Source organism: Chenopodium album, chromosome 4, assembly GCF_948465745.1.
Source record: "Chenopodium album chromosome 4, dcCheAlbu1.1, whole genome shotgun sequence".
NCBI classification, from domain to species: domain Eukaryota; kingdom Viridiplantae; phylum Streptophyta; class Magnoliopsida; order Caryophyllales; family Amaranthaceae; genus Chenopodium; species Chenopodium album.
Window position 1 is genome coordinate 26,387,882 of NC_137837.1, and position 14,410 is coordinate 26,402,291.

At 35.2% G+C, this 14,410-nt stretch overlaps 1 protein-coding gene and 1 long non-coding RNA gene across 2 annotated transcripts; both read right to left on the reverse strand.

The window, feature by feature from the left end:
- Positions 1–467: 467 nt before the first annotated feature.
- LOC145629064 (uncharacterized) lies at positions 468–11,507 on the reverse strand. The gene is made up of 16 exons (XM_081681542.1): positions 11,350–11,507; positions 9,955–10,546; positions 9,451–9,679; positions 8,362–8,633; positions 7,488–7,655; positions 6,579–7,352; positions 6,397–6,491; positions 5,364–5,426; positions 5,201–5,286; positions 5,024–5,086; positions 3,869–4,441; positions 3,627–3,701; positions 3,191–3,258; positions 3,053–3,110; positions 1,704–1,938; positions 468–1,361 (listed from the first exon to the last, which is right to left on the reverse strand). The coding sequence occupies exons 2-16, from the start codon at positions 10,368–10,370 to the stop codon at positions 703–705; spliced, it is 3,834 nt and encodes a 1,277-aa protein (XP_081537668.1). The 5' UTR covers positions 10,371–10,546; positions 11,350–11,507; the 3' UTR covers positions 468–702.
- A 1,140-nt stretch (positions 11,508–12,647) lies between these two features.
- On the reverse strand, positions 12,648–13,720 carry LOC145626881 (uncharacterized). The gene is made up of 2 exons (XR_014111134.1): positions 13,317–13,720; positions 12,648–12,911 (listed from the first exon to the last, which is right to left on the reverse strand). It is a non-coding gene; the product is annotated as an uncharacterized LOC145626881 (long non-coding RNA).
- Between the last annotated feature and the right edge of the window lie 690 nt (positions 13,721–14,410).

Sequence of the window (14,410 nt, forward strand, 5' to 3'; positions counted from 1 at the left end):
TATTGTAAGGGTTAATACTTTATTGAAAAGTAATGAATGCAAGTGAGAAGAAATAATAATAATAATAATAATAATAATAATAATAATAATAATAATAATAATAATAATAACGTAGTGGATTTGGGTGAGGAACATGAGAGAAGAGAGATACAATATTAAAATGTAGGTTTTTGTAAAAAAAGAAAATGTAACCCTTATTAAAACACAGAGGGAATATAACTTTTACTTTAGTCGATAAATTCTCTCTCACATATCACATGGACCCTCTTTATTATTTCTCTCTCTATCTCTCTACTCCAAAAATTATTTAGGAGTCCGCAATTTTAAAAGTGGTACATTTAATAAAAAAGAAAGCATAATGTGTTCCGCAAGAAAAGAAAATATAAAATCAATTCAACTTTATTATTTTATTTCTATGAAATATCAAATTATGTACAAATGGAAGCAAGCTAGTACAAAAACAAAAGGGGGGAAAAAGATTATGAAATGATTGCTATTAGTAAAATCTGTGATTTGTTACAAGGGTGGAACTATTTAAATCACATAAACAAATTTTCGTGATATCTAAACCTAAGTATACAAAAAGAATGGGCATAATTTACAAGTGCTGATTTCCTGAGGCATAAATTACACAGCTGGCTTCCTTCCCAGCAATCAAACTATTATCATCAACTTAAGCTAGAAATGTACAGTGTCTTGTCCTCACATAAGCATATTTAACTCAGATAGATCATCCATGGGTATTTCAAGACCCATAGAGTCGTGATCTTGCAAACCATCCTCGTCAAAATTTAACCAAGTACTCAGATCTTGATGTCCTTCGAATTCATTCGCTACACTAAGGTCTTCAATCGAGTCTATTTCACTTAAGGGCAAGCTACTAAGGTCCATAACATCTTTGCACTCTTTGGATGAATCAAGAATGTTTCCAGGAGAGATTAACCCTTCACGTTTCCTATTACTATTATTACCAACCATGTCACTGGAAACATTAGCTGAAGGTTGGACTGGATGTGTAGACAACTGCACAGCCTTTTGCTTAGGTTTCGACTTTGTTTTCCGTTCACCCCTCAAATTAGATATTGAAGGGCGGCCAGCTTTGGCACCGGAATCTCTTTCAGTTCTCTTTCCCTTTGCTCCACCCAAAAGCGATGATCCAAGAGTTGCTGTTGATCTTAGGGCAGTATTTCCACCAACATCATCAAGCAACACTTCCTTCTTCTTGCCTCTGTTCAATATAGGTCCATTCTTTGCAAAAGCATGGTCAGACTGATGAGAAAGAGCTTCATATGCATCAAATGGACCCCTACCAGATTTATCATTTTGAAAGTCAAGCTGTTCAGGACCAGTAAGGTATGCTCCTGTAAACATTAAAAGCAGAAAGTTATTTTCAAGGGGATATGTCGATAAAAATGATAACTTGTGGCCAAGGGACTTTTCAGACTCCATGAGTTCAGTTAAACAGTTTCTCATCCTACAATTTTTTTAAAAATAGAGTTTTTATCCTACTTAAGTGGAAGAGAGGATGATAATTAATTTGCAGTGACTTCAAAATTTTACTTCTTTTGTTTAAATAGTCTTTATACAAGAGACCAGCTAGGTACATATTTGTGGTATGAGTTAAACCAGAGTCCCAGATAGACAAGATTTATATTCACTACAGCTAACAAGCTAGTTTGATCGGATGTATACTAAAATAATACCTGATGATCTAGAGTCCAATCGCATGTTCTGTTCTGCTTGGATGCCACTGGCGACTCCCGTGTTATTGCTAGGTACAGCAAGAAGAACATCACGAAGAGAAGGCTCACTGAAACAACTCTTCCCTGCGTCTTCAAATTTCCGACACCTAGCCAAGGTTCTTCTAATGAAGGCCAAGGCCACGTGTCTTGAGACCTTAGTGATCCCAATTCTAGCAGCACTGCTTCCACGTGTTGCCTGATGAGAACATGAAATATATCATATTTATGTATCAAATAATAAAAAAATTATACATATATGATAGTGAACACTTCAATTCCACAACTAGTACTAAATATTCAATATAATAGTAAACACACTTATTTGATCCTATAACTTTCACCTCTTTCTAGAGATGTAATATCACAAATCTAAGAGTTGCGCTTGGGGTTGAACCTCCATTCTTTTGAATCAGATTTTAGATATCAGTCATCTAACTTTGAAATCTAACCACAGAAAAACTCCAACAACACAGTTCACACAAGAGTACAATGGTAGACAAAGGATCCAAAACATAACTATCATAGAATAACTAAATAAATTTGCTGTATTTATCCAATTTACATGAAGGTAACAAAAGTTGGCAATGACAGGACAGGCACCTAAACATAATCCATGTACAAACAAGTGATGCTTTTACGTTGTATCTCGTTCACAACAGCAAGAAAATGGCACAATAGAAACCTCCGCCATTGCACATTTCATCAAAAAGAATCTTTCTGTCTCTGATAAGCATCCTCTTTTTTCTTTTTCTTTTTTTTTTTTTTTCACTTCATTCTTGATATAAGTCGAAGTTTTTTGTTTCAAATATTACTCCCATCCCAATATAAAGGTCCCATTTCACCCAAACATCTTGTCTCCAAATAAAAGTGCCATTTATTCACTGTCACATTGTTATTTAATTTTAATCAACCAATCCCACTCTCTTCATCTCTTATTTATTATATTTGCCAATAATCAACCAAATCCCACCCTCTTTTTTAATTCACCTTTAATGAAACCAATGTACCAAACCCAACCTTCTTCCGTTATTCACCTTCCTAAAAATGTGAGTAAAAGGAAAATGGGACTTATATTTATGGACGGACAAAGTACTACGCACTAACATTCAATTGCTTCCCATCAACAAACTACTTAAAGCACCCATTCTTTAATGCATTAATAGACTTGTAGCCTACAGAAGTAGAGACATAATATTAAATTGATATACACACCAAACAAGCAGGGGTAATCACTAATATCAAGTTATCAACAAAACCACCTAGAAATAACTTCAAGATAAACAATATGGCCAATAAGGGGAAAAAAGTACCAGAAGCTTTCGGTAAGCCAACTCAATTAACCTGTTCATTGCAAGCCGCTCAAGGTCCCTGAAAAAATTAAATAAAGATTAATTGTAGCACATACATCAGTTAACTCCAGATGGTAAGCAAAAAGTCAATAATCTTACCGCCCTTCAACATCCTTGTCTTCTACAGCTTTATTTAATTTGTCCAAGTATGCTTTCCTTTCCATGGCCTACAGAATCACAGTAATATAATGCAAATTACAGATGAAGAAAATACTATTCAAGAAAAGAGAAATTACAGTAAACTATTGTAAATGCACTGATCTTGCCCAAAACAGATCTCAAGTGTAGCATTAGGGCCTACAGAAAACTAACTAAACCTAGGCAAGCTATTTATTTCTTTAATGCATAGTACTCGTTAGAAAAAATTATATTTTTGCAGTGTAATTTTCACATAATGGTAGATAATCAGGAATAAAAAGAAAAGATCGAGATAATCAATTGGTGGATTAAAAGAAAGTGCTATTTTGTCAAAGCAGAACTGCATCATCGACATACAAAAGCAAATAATCTGGAATCTAAGGACAGAGAAATCAACCTGCGAGGAAAGTTGCTTTTTAAGTTGGACGATGTCTTGATTAATCAACTCTTCCTCTCCCTCTGCTAGATCAGGCTGAAAGGAAAAGATAAAAGCAATTTAATTTCAGAATGCTACCAAGCATCACATGTATGGACTTGCATACAAAGGATTTAGGCTAATGTCAAATAACCTCAAGGTTGGAGCAAGACCAAAAGAGAAATACAAAAGGTTCAACTTTAGATGCTGAAACAAATACATACCACAGTCTCTGGATATAAGCCAATACTTTGCAACTCAAGCAGCAGTTTATCATCCATGCACATCTGGTCATATTCACATTCATATGAAGAATTACCAGAAGCATTCATATGAATAGCTAGTGACCCATTTGTGTCATTTCTGTGAAGCACAGGACCGGCCTGACCAACAGAGTGTGTAAAACCGTAATCATCTTCCTCAATTTCATCATGCATAGGAACGTGGATATTTGAGAACCTATGATTGGCATTGCCATTGCAAGATATTCTATCAGCCATACATGGATCATCTCTATTAGCTAGAGAAGCAGCATTGCTAAGAAAATGGTGTTCTTCAAAGTCTTCAAAATCATCTTCAACAATGAGAGCAGAGAGGACTCTCTGGTATAATGGGGTGAGGCTGTTAGGCCCTTTTTGAGAGTCTGATCCTCTACATGAAGAATCATAATCCTGACAGTGATTAATGAAGTCTCCTGTCTTGGCTGATTCTGTCAGCCCATTGTCCAGAGTGCATATCTTGGTTTCTCCGGAAACAAAACTTTGTGTCCGAAAATGTTCTACTTCAGTAACATTTCTCTGCAAGACGAGGATGAACAGTAACCACATGCATTTTAAGAGTATATATATATATATAGAGTTAACATTAAAAACTAGAATACTGTGCCACCTTAAAATAACAGAGTAACAGCATATGATGTAGCAAGCAATCCACACAAAAAAAAGGAAAAAAAAAAAACAAGTGCCACAAAAAGGTAAGTAAAATAACAATTATAACAACCTAAAACCTAGTATTCAAGTTTGCAATCAAAGAGACCAACAAAAAGGTAAGTAAAATAGATATGCAAGGAATCTTAGTGCCACAAAAATCTCCCTCTGCCTTCTATGAATGAGACTCTTATATTTATCATCCAGAAATTTAGGGATAAAGGCCCTATATATTTCTAAAAGCCGAAGTTGAACATTTTCCAGTAGTGACATACTTTACAGTAGCACACACCACCTATAGCGACATATTTTACAGCTAAGAAAAACAGTTATAATTACTTCAATTAGGAATTTACTTTGACAAATCTCTCTAGGCATGTGAAACAGGCACTAGAAAGGTGCTTGACCAACTTACTTAACTATCAAAAATTAATCTATGCTAGAAGCACATACCAGAGTAAAATCGCCAAAGCTTGTCGACTCACGTTCATTTGAACGATCCTCTGCAATTTTTAGCTGTTACATGTGCATAACCACCAACAACAGCAAACAAGAATTCAAATTCCAATCAAACAGATACAGGAGCTTCTGCTAAACACATAGTACACAAATTATACACGACAAAATCACCTGTTCTTCCAAAAAGGATTTATCCTCTGGTCTAAAATTAAAAAGGGGTTCCATTCTTTTCCAAAATGAAGAAGAACAACCATTATCTGCAAAATCAAACACCATTTGTGAAAACGAATCCACATTAAATTACAAATCACACAAAATTCAGATAGAGGCATACAACTGGCATTGCAAGCAAACTGCGCCGCTGCTAAAAGTTCATCACGGTCATCATCCGATTCACCTGAAACAGCACACAAAAAGCACGTTGGTCATACAAGTGACAGGCACAAGTAGCCCATGCTTACTGATCACAGTCACAAGTAAAAATCAAGTGTCAACCAAGTCAGCAATTAATATCCTTTAAATATTACTTTAACTCTAGACAAACACAATAATGCCACAAATATAGTATATTTAATTGTATGAACAATCAATTTCAGGAGCAAAATAAATTTTATTTTAGGGACAGGCAAACAGCTCAAGTGAAAAACACTTCTTTTATTATATCATGGCAGAAATAATCAAATGTTCTATGATGAACAATTTAAACAATATTCCTGAAATGGTCACGTACTCGCATCTATTTCTTGCAAATTTGTAAAGGTCATGTAAATACTTCCTCCGTTTCTTTTTAGTTGACACGTTTCTTTAGTCACGTTTGCCAATCCACAACTTCAACTATTCATATTTTTAATTACCGATAAGCAAAAAATATAAAAAGTTGATATTTTGTAAATATATATCGTGACGAATCTAACAAGATCCCACATGACTATATTTTCCATTACGTATAAAGCACAAAACACAGTCAAAGGGGAGTTTGTGAATAGTGCTAAAGTCAAAACGTGGCAACTAAAAAAAACGGAGGTAGTAATAGTCTTAGGACATTGTTATATTTGGTGCTAAGTATATGAAATGTTTTTGCTCATATTTTATGAGAAAATCACACTATGGTTACAAAGGTGGTTTTCTCAGAATATATCAGCAAAACACCTTATGTACTAAGCATCAAGTATAATAATGGTCTAAGTCTAATGTATACACGGCATTCACAAAATTACCTCAATTGACTGGTTAATCAGCTTGGAACTTAATTCTTTCCTTAACTCTGATGTTAAAAATTAACCACTGCCTTTGCTCTTGAGAGAAATGTCTATTCAGTTTTTACAAAAAACAATTAGCAAAGATTACACACCAAATAGATGTCAAACCTGTGAAATCTGGAGAGCTACTGTTTGGCAGAGGTCCAAGACGGGTAAATCCCTTACGATCTGATTGCTTTTTAAGCGGAGGACGGCCTGACTTACTGCAGTACATAGAGAAAATAAAATATCAGTCTAACCATGTTACATTAAAAAACGGGTAAACTCTTGATCACTTAAAAAGTCTTCACCTTCCATTCTTCTCAGAACCAGGCCTTGCACTCCTAACAGGTTTTCCCATTGTTGGACTATCCAGCTTCTCCCTTAAAGGAGACATGCTACCCTTTGGCACGGAAGAGCCCCTCCCACTTCGACCTTGTCTACGTACACCATCACCAATTTCATCCTTCACAAGCAATTTGCTCTTCTTTGTGAACAAGCCAGAAGGACTAGCATGCTGATGAGAGTTGGAACTTTTATCATCCAACTCAGAACCACCAAGCTCTTTATCCTTGAGTCTGTTGTCAACAGCACTGGTTTCCTCACCTTCAGATAATCTTGCCGGAGAAGATGAGTTGTCAAGTTTAGCCTTTAGCTGCTGTGAGCTACTCATTATATTTCTGACAGGAAATGACCCATTCACAGAGCCAGATATTCTGGTGCTAAAATCATTCGGAGTGCATCCTTCAGATGAAATCTGTGCTTCATCATGATTGGAAGTAGGAGACACAATATTTGTTCTCCGATTACGGGAAATTTTTTGTGGTCTTTGACCGACCCATTGAGCCATTCCAGATGATGAATCAGTTGAGGGTAGGGGACGTTTACGATTATTCACTCCAGCCAAAGAATGGACCTTATTTACATTAAGGGGTTGTTCCCAGTCTTCTGCTGCCCCAGACATTCGCGAGAAGCTCGGAGATGAATTTCCTACTGAGGCAGGACCAGTTCGGTGAGCTCTTGAAGCCTTGCCCTTCGTAATGGAACCAGGGCTGAACACATGGGAATCCTCACGCATATTTAACCTAAATGATACAAAGATGAGAGGTCATCATTTAAAAAAAACTAGATCAGCATGCAGTTTAAACTGCGACAAAAATAGGATCATAAAAATCCAATTCAAAGCAGTTGGTATCCAAACAATTGGAGCTATTACATACTTAGAATTTCCTTTTGGCAGTAATCTTTCCTTGTTCATTCCAGTAAGCTCCCTAGAAAGAGAAGTCTTGTCCAATTCATTCTTAGGTGTCATACGACCGCTCAAGCTCACAGGTGATGGAGCTCTTTCTAACTTGTTGCTTCCATTAGTACCATTGGAAGACCCGGATCTACAAAATATAAACTTTCACAGCTGAATTAAATGCAAAACAGTCATGGAAAGAAAAAATTCTCAAGAATAAATGCCAAACTTGGCCGGTGTCAAACTCAATCTCCACGATCGATAGAGTTCATCTTGCCAATTTTTATGAAGATTGAGCATGTGAAATACAACTAACAAGGCTGATCTAAAATCTTGAAAGGACATTGTAGAATTAAGAGATTGACCCATGAATTTATTAAAAGAAAATTTTTTTCTTAAAAAAAAAAAAGTATTCATCGGGAGCAAGATAATTTTTTATCAGGTCTAGGTACCTAACAATTAAATCAACTATATGCTCCTGGTGCAATTTTTTCCTATCCACATAGAAAAGCATTCTTAGATTACAGGTGGTAGACTAATGACATATTGACATGACACATATATGTTAACCCGAAAGTCACAGTAACAATGCTGGTGCCTAGAGTTCTGTAAAGGCTGCTATGGAGTACTCAAAAACGTTTTCAGTTAGTCTTCCTGAGGGTTTTAGGATCGTATCCTACAGTTCCTTCCTGCACAAATTTAATCCAGCGCCAAGGCCTTATTATTGTTATTACTAGTCATGCAGCAAGAGGAGTGCAATATACAATGGCCAAGAAAATATAGAAGCTTTTCAGCCATATAATATATTAGAAGACATGAGGCCGAACTTTTAGATCGAAGAAATAGTAAAACACCTGAAGCCAAGAGCATCAGAAGAGTGAATTCCAGAATCACTGCCAAGCCTACCGTGCATGGTCCTCTTAAGCTCTCCATCACCATCAACCGACCTAGGGAATACACTACTTACTGAACGTTTTCTTTTCATTTTTTTGTCCCATCCTTCTCCACCAGCAGGTAATCTGCGAATTTTTTCTTCACCAAGTTCAGAGCTACCCTCCTTAGGTCCATCTTTATCCTTTCCCATCACTAAATGTTGCCTTGGGACTCCATTGCTCCGTCCTTCTGACTGAAAATTTTATTTTAAACAACCAAAAATTAATGGAAGTTATACAGATACATCAACAGTTGCAAAGCACAACTGTCAACATAACTCAAAGCCACTGGAAATAAGAGCAGGGCAAATTTCCCCAACAAACCCCATAGATTACAGCAACTAATAACTAAAATAAACAGATTGAGGACAATCTAAACAAAAGGTTAATAATGGAAACAGAACTAGGATCTTGGAATGTAAAAGGTCATTTTGACAGAAAAGGCAAGAGATGTGCCCTCCTTTATATTTCTAATCATCAATATATGTGAGATTCAAAAAGGTATCTTTCAGTCTTCAGCGATCAGAAAAAATAAAGCACAGTCAATCAGTCATTGATTATGCCAATAAAATTACTACGCATATTATACTTCCCTACCTTTTTAAAAGTTCAAGCAAACTCTTCTGAATAGTGTGCGGATATGTATACCATAAAAATATTTGTTTATTTTTTTTCCCTCGTTAATGTTATGAATAGTGTGCGGACATTTATACCGCTAAAAATGTTTTTTTATTTGTTTTCCCTCGGTTATGTTAATTGCCTTTTTTCAAATTTTTAAGAATAGTGTGCTGACATTTATACTCCTGCAAAAATATTTCTTTACATATTTTTTCCACATTAATACTGTCAACAAATAAATTTGAAACATAAGACCAAACCGAAAGAGTTCCCTAGACATAGCTAGCTAGGCACCCCACTAAAGAATAAAATTACAACAAATTAAATGGCATAGCCAAAGGATTGAACTACATAAGAAAAAGGAATATAACTTGGTGTATGGTATATACATACCCGCATTTCCCCCATTGGTGTTCGGGCACGCTTATTGAGACCCATGTTCTTACTTCTGTCCTCTAACTTTTGGGTTGCGAGATCTGCCGAGTTTCGATGTGACTGGGCTCCCATCTTCAGCAAGTTTGAACCACCTGATCTTTCGTTTGGCAATTGCTTCTTTGAGTTTGAAGCTTCAAAATACTTGTTCAATTTATTTAACGAATCATCCAATCTTTTGACCCTAGTCCTGCATTTAGCATTAGCATACCTCTTTTAAGCATATAATCAAATCTAAGCAAAAAGACACCCACATTTGAAGCACAAATACAATGCTAACACTATAGATGAATAAATAAAAAGACAAAAGGATAACATCAGTATAACTTTCAGCACATGAATGTTTCTCCTGCATAAATTTACTGGGTTTAAATATAATACTCCAAAGGGAGATAGTATAACCAAAATCATCAAAACGATATAAGACCACTGAATTATATGCATGCATTTAGCATTAATAAGTACCTAGCCTTCAAAGATCCTTCATAAACACCTGCTTTTAAGCGTTTCAATTCTTCAGTAGCCAAATTTGGTGAAGGCTTAGCATGACCTGCTCCAAAAGAATTATCTTCAGAGGCATTACCAAAGGAATAACCTAATGCCCTCTTCAATTCACCTGCCCGTATATTTTTCAGATCTCCCATTGTAATGGGCTCCAGTACCAAACACTGGGATAATGGTGGCAAATCGGCCATCGGTGAAGCATTCATTTTCGATGTGCCAGAGCTATAATTCCTACCATCACTTCCCTCACGAAAGCTTCCGGACCTATCCAAACTAGGACCCGCATAACTACTTCGCTGTCCATTTGAATAGCTCCCTGAAAAGCCTGAATTATCCGGACTGGCAGAACTCAATTCAAACTTTGCATTTCCAGCCATTAGCTCAAGTCCAATACTAACTCATGTCCAGTAAAACTTAAAAACTTCTACCCCAGAACAACTTAACTAGCTAAAGTATCAGCCCATCAACGACCCATGATTCCTCAAGTACCAAGTCAAGGACACAACCCACAATCCAATAAGCCCATAACTCAGACCAGAATTTAGCAAACAATCTGTCAAAAATAGCAATAAATGAAGCCATGATACACATTAAATAAATAAATTAAGAACAAAAAAGGCTATTTACTTATTTCTCCACCCAAAGTGTCCCAAGATACCTACTTTCCTTACTAAAAAATTGCTTGCAAAGATTAAACACACATCAATATTCGACTAATCATCTTTCCATAAATCAGCAAAAATCTAATAAAATAATAATTTAAAGCAAGTAATAAACATAATTAATAAACCCAATTGAATTCGATAAATATCAGCTAAATCATGCCAAAAAAAACAGACAAATTAATCAAATTAAGCAACTAACAAACAACTAGAGTATCACAAATCAAGTAAGCAAACGAACATAATTACCTAAAAAATTCAAAACCCTAGCTCAACCAAAAAAATTAGGTTTTTTTTTTAAATAACCCAAATTGAGCAAGATAAAAAAAATCACATATATGCAAAACAAACCCGTAAACAACCAAGAAAAAAATTTCTATTTTCATGGCTTTGCCTGACATTAAAGAGTTATATAAACCAAAGCCTGCAACTCATTAACAACCAAAGTTGACTCAATTATCAAACTAAACTCGATAAATTACGCTAAATTTTTCTTCCTTAACAATATGAATTGCAAAATTATAGCAACGAGATCGCTCAATATAATCTTTCATAACTTCAGTAATTACAATCAACGGTTTAATAATCCAACTTAGAAGAACCCTAAATTGACTATAACTGAAAAAATTAAATTAAAGATTAAACACTAGATTGTGAAATAGTAATTCGATGATAGAAATATGAAACATCTTACCTTAGAAGCTGTTTCAATTGAAGGTAAAAAGCTTCGAAGCCGCTTCAATGGAGAATTCAGAGTACGCTTCAATGGAGGAGAGAGAAGAGGGGGAAGGGGTGCAGCGCAAACGTGAAAAAGATCGAAAGGGGGAAAAAGAAAAATATAGATCTAAGACGAATATTAATGACACGCCTATAATATCAACTCAATTGTTGGTATTAAAAACTGACTCGATCCGAAAATTTCAAGTTAAATTGAGTCTGATTCAAGTTGATTTGAGTCGATAAGCCTCGAATTCAAAAGGTCTTATATAATTGATTTGAAAGTTAGTTATCAATCATCCATTTTATTAGAAAAAAACCTTTTAATCAAAATCATTGATATCCAAAAATTACTTGATATTACCTGAAGTCGTAATTACTCAGTCCATTTGTACCCAAATTGTTATTATTATCACTCGAAATTACTTGTTCAAAACATATTAACTTCAAAACTTGTTTGTAATGAATAAGAGCATCAACTGCGGTAGAACAAAAGTCCTAACTTGCACATAAGCATGAATATGGAGCAAAAAGCTAGCTACTCCCTCTCTTTTTTTTTTTTTTTTTGCATCACTTTTGTTTGCACGGAGTTTTAGGATAATAAATTTGGTATAATATAATAATGTGAGTGGATGAATAATTTATTATAGTAAAAGTAGTGTGGGGATCATGAAAGTGAAAGTATGTGAGAGAGAGTAGTGGGGGCCATGAGAGAGAAAATGATAAACTAATTGAGTGGAGCTTAAAGTAAAAGAGATAAATAATAAAATATAGTATAAAGTTACAATAAATAGAAGTGATGCAAGTAAAAAAATAAAAAAAAAATTAAAAAAAATCATCCATGAAAGGAAAGTGATGCAAATAAAAAAAACGGAAGGAGTAGTTTGGAAGATATATTTTGTAGCTTGCTCAAACTTACATGGATGGCCAAAGCCATGTAGTTTCACATAGGGGTGAAAGTTCGGTATTCGGTTTGGATTATACCCCAAACCGAATTATTTCGGTTTTGGATTTTTGAAACCGAATCCAAACCGAATTTGGATTCAATCCAATCCAATCCAAACCGAAATAATTCGGTTTTGGATATTGAATCCAAACCGAAATAATTCGGTTTTGGATATTGAATCCAAACCGAAATAATTCGGTTTTGGATATTGAATCCAAACCGAACCGAATTTCTTTGGGCTGTTTTTTTGGGCCTTGAATTCTGGGCTGTTATTGGACAAATAGTTTTGGGCCTTTTAAAGACCTAATTTTTGTACCTGTTCCTGAACAAAACATAAATTTTTAGACAAAGCTTCCACCACCACAATTAATGTCATGAATTACAACACTTAAGTTTGTCCAGCCAAAATAAAAATTACAGACAGTCAAACACAACAATAGTCTTAAACATAAAATGACAGTATGACAGATTGGCAGCAGCTTCATTCAAATCTGGCATTAGCTTCTTCTTCTTGGCAGCGTACTCTTCATGCATTCAATCAAGCTCAACCAAGTTTGGGTTGATTGGATTAGTAATTTTCATATTCTTCAAGTCTAACATTCAAAAAATAAACAAGTTACATAATATATATGACATAATGAAAAAAAAAACATATGATAATTAATCATTATACTACAAAAATAAGGCTCATAAAATAATGAATATATCAAAAATAACATAAGTACTCACCAATTTGAACATAACAGAACAAAACATCACTATAAAGATTGAACAAAACATCACCAATTTGAATGGAATCAATTCGAACATAATAACCCAGAGATAACTCAAAATTCCCAATTTGAACATAATAAATTAATAACTCAATTTCACAATTCGAACATAATAAATTAATTTCCCAGAAATAACTCAAAATTCCTAATTCGAACATAATTCAAATTCCCAATTCAAAAAAACAAATGAAAGAGGAAAAGAGGAGTAAATAAAAAAATCCTTACCTTTGAGTGACTGAGAGAGGTGGTGGCGACAGAAGGTGGTGGCGCGTCGCGGATTGAGGGAGTACGAAGTCTACGAACACCAGATCTGAAGAAAGGAACTGATATTCGACCAAGGAGACAATATACGGTGGCCGGAGTGAGATACGGTGGTGAGATACGATGTCCGGAGTGAAGGAAATGAAGGGTTTTGGTGAGGAAGTAGAGGAATTGAGGAGTGAAGGTGGCTGAAAGTCAGAAAAATGAAGGAGAAAATTAGGGTTTGCTATATATATGTAGGGGAATTGGGATGGAATCTATATGGGCTTTAAACATTTCGGTTTGGATTTCGGTTTTCGGTTTTTTAGGACCCAGAACCGAATCCAAACCGAAATATTTCGGTTTCAGGATTTTGGAACCGAATCCAAGCCGAATTTCTAGTTCGGTTTGGTTTGGATCGGTTTTCAGTTTTTATCCAAACTACTTTCACCCCTAGTTTCACAGGTTCCAAAGTTATCAGGCGTGATAAAGAGAAATGTGTTGTTTGAAGTGATGGAGTTGGATTTATATCTTGATCAAGGTTTGCTATAAACTTATATTTAAATTAGATTCATCTTATATTTTTTTTGAACATATATCAAAAATGGAGAGCGAACGAACTGTCGAGCGAAGAGACTGACCAAATTTGAAGATCGAATAAGAAATTCAAACGAACTCCGGAGAATTCTCCTCAAGGTATCCCTAATCAACCTGATTATGGAATGGATACAAAGATGGTGCAAAGGAATGATGAGGATCCCCTGGTGGATCCTCACCAAGTCGAAATTGCCATATAGTCAAATAGATAAGGGCTCTAATGGGATGGGACTGCTAGGTTCCAATAATGACAATTGGGAAGCTGAATGTAAATCAGACGATGATATTCCATTGGAATGTGAATCAATGATGAGTCTTGCCTGAATTTCCTATTGTCACAGGAGGATAAAAGGCGATTGAGGCTGTCGTGGCAGAATGCTTTAATAATTAAATTGTTTGATAGAAAACTAAGCTATGAGGTTTTCATTAAACGTTTGCGATTGAAATGGTCCTTAAAAGGTGATATCTCCTTGACAGATGTT

Coding starts and splice junctions, on each gene's coding strand:
- LOC145629064 (XM_081681542.1), bottom strand. CDS start 10,370: ATGGCTGGAAATGCAAAGTTTGAATTGAGTTCTGCCAGTCCGGATAAT. Junction 5,087..5,200: donor AATCCTTTTTGGAAGAACAG/GTGATTTTGTCG, acceptor CACATGTAACAG/CTAAAAATTGCAGAGGATCG. Junction 4,442..5,023: donor GCTTTGGCGATTTTACTCTG/GTATGTGCTTCT, acceptor CTCGTCTTGCAG/AGAAATGTTACTGAAGTAGA.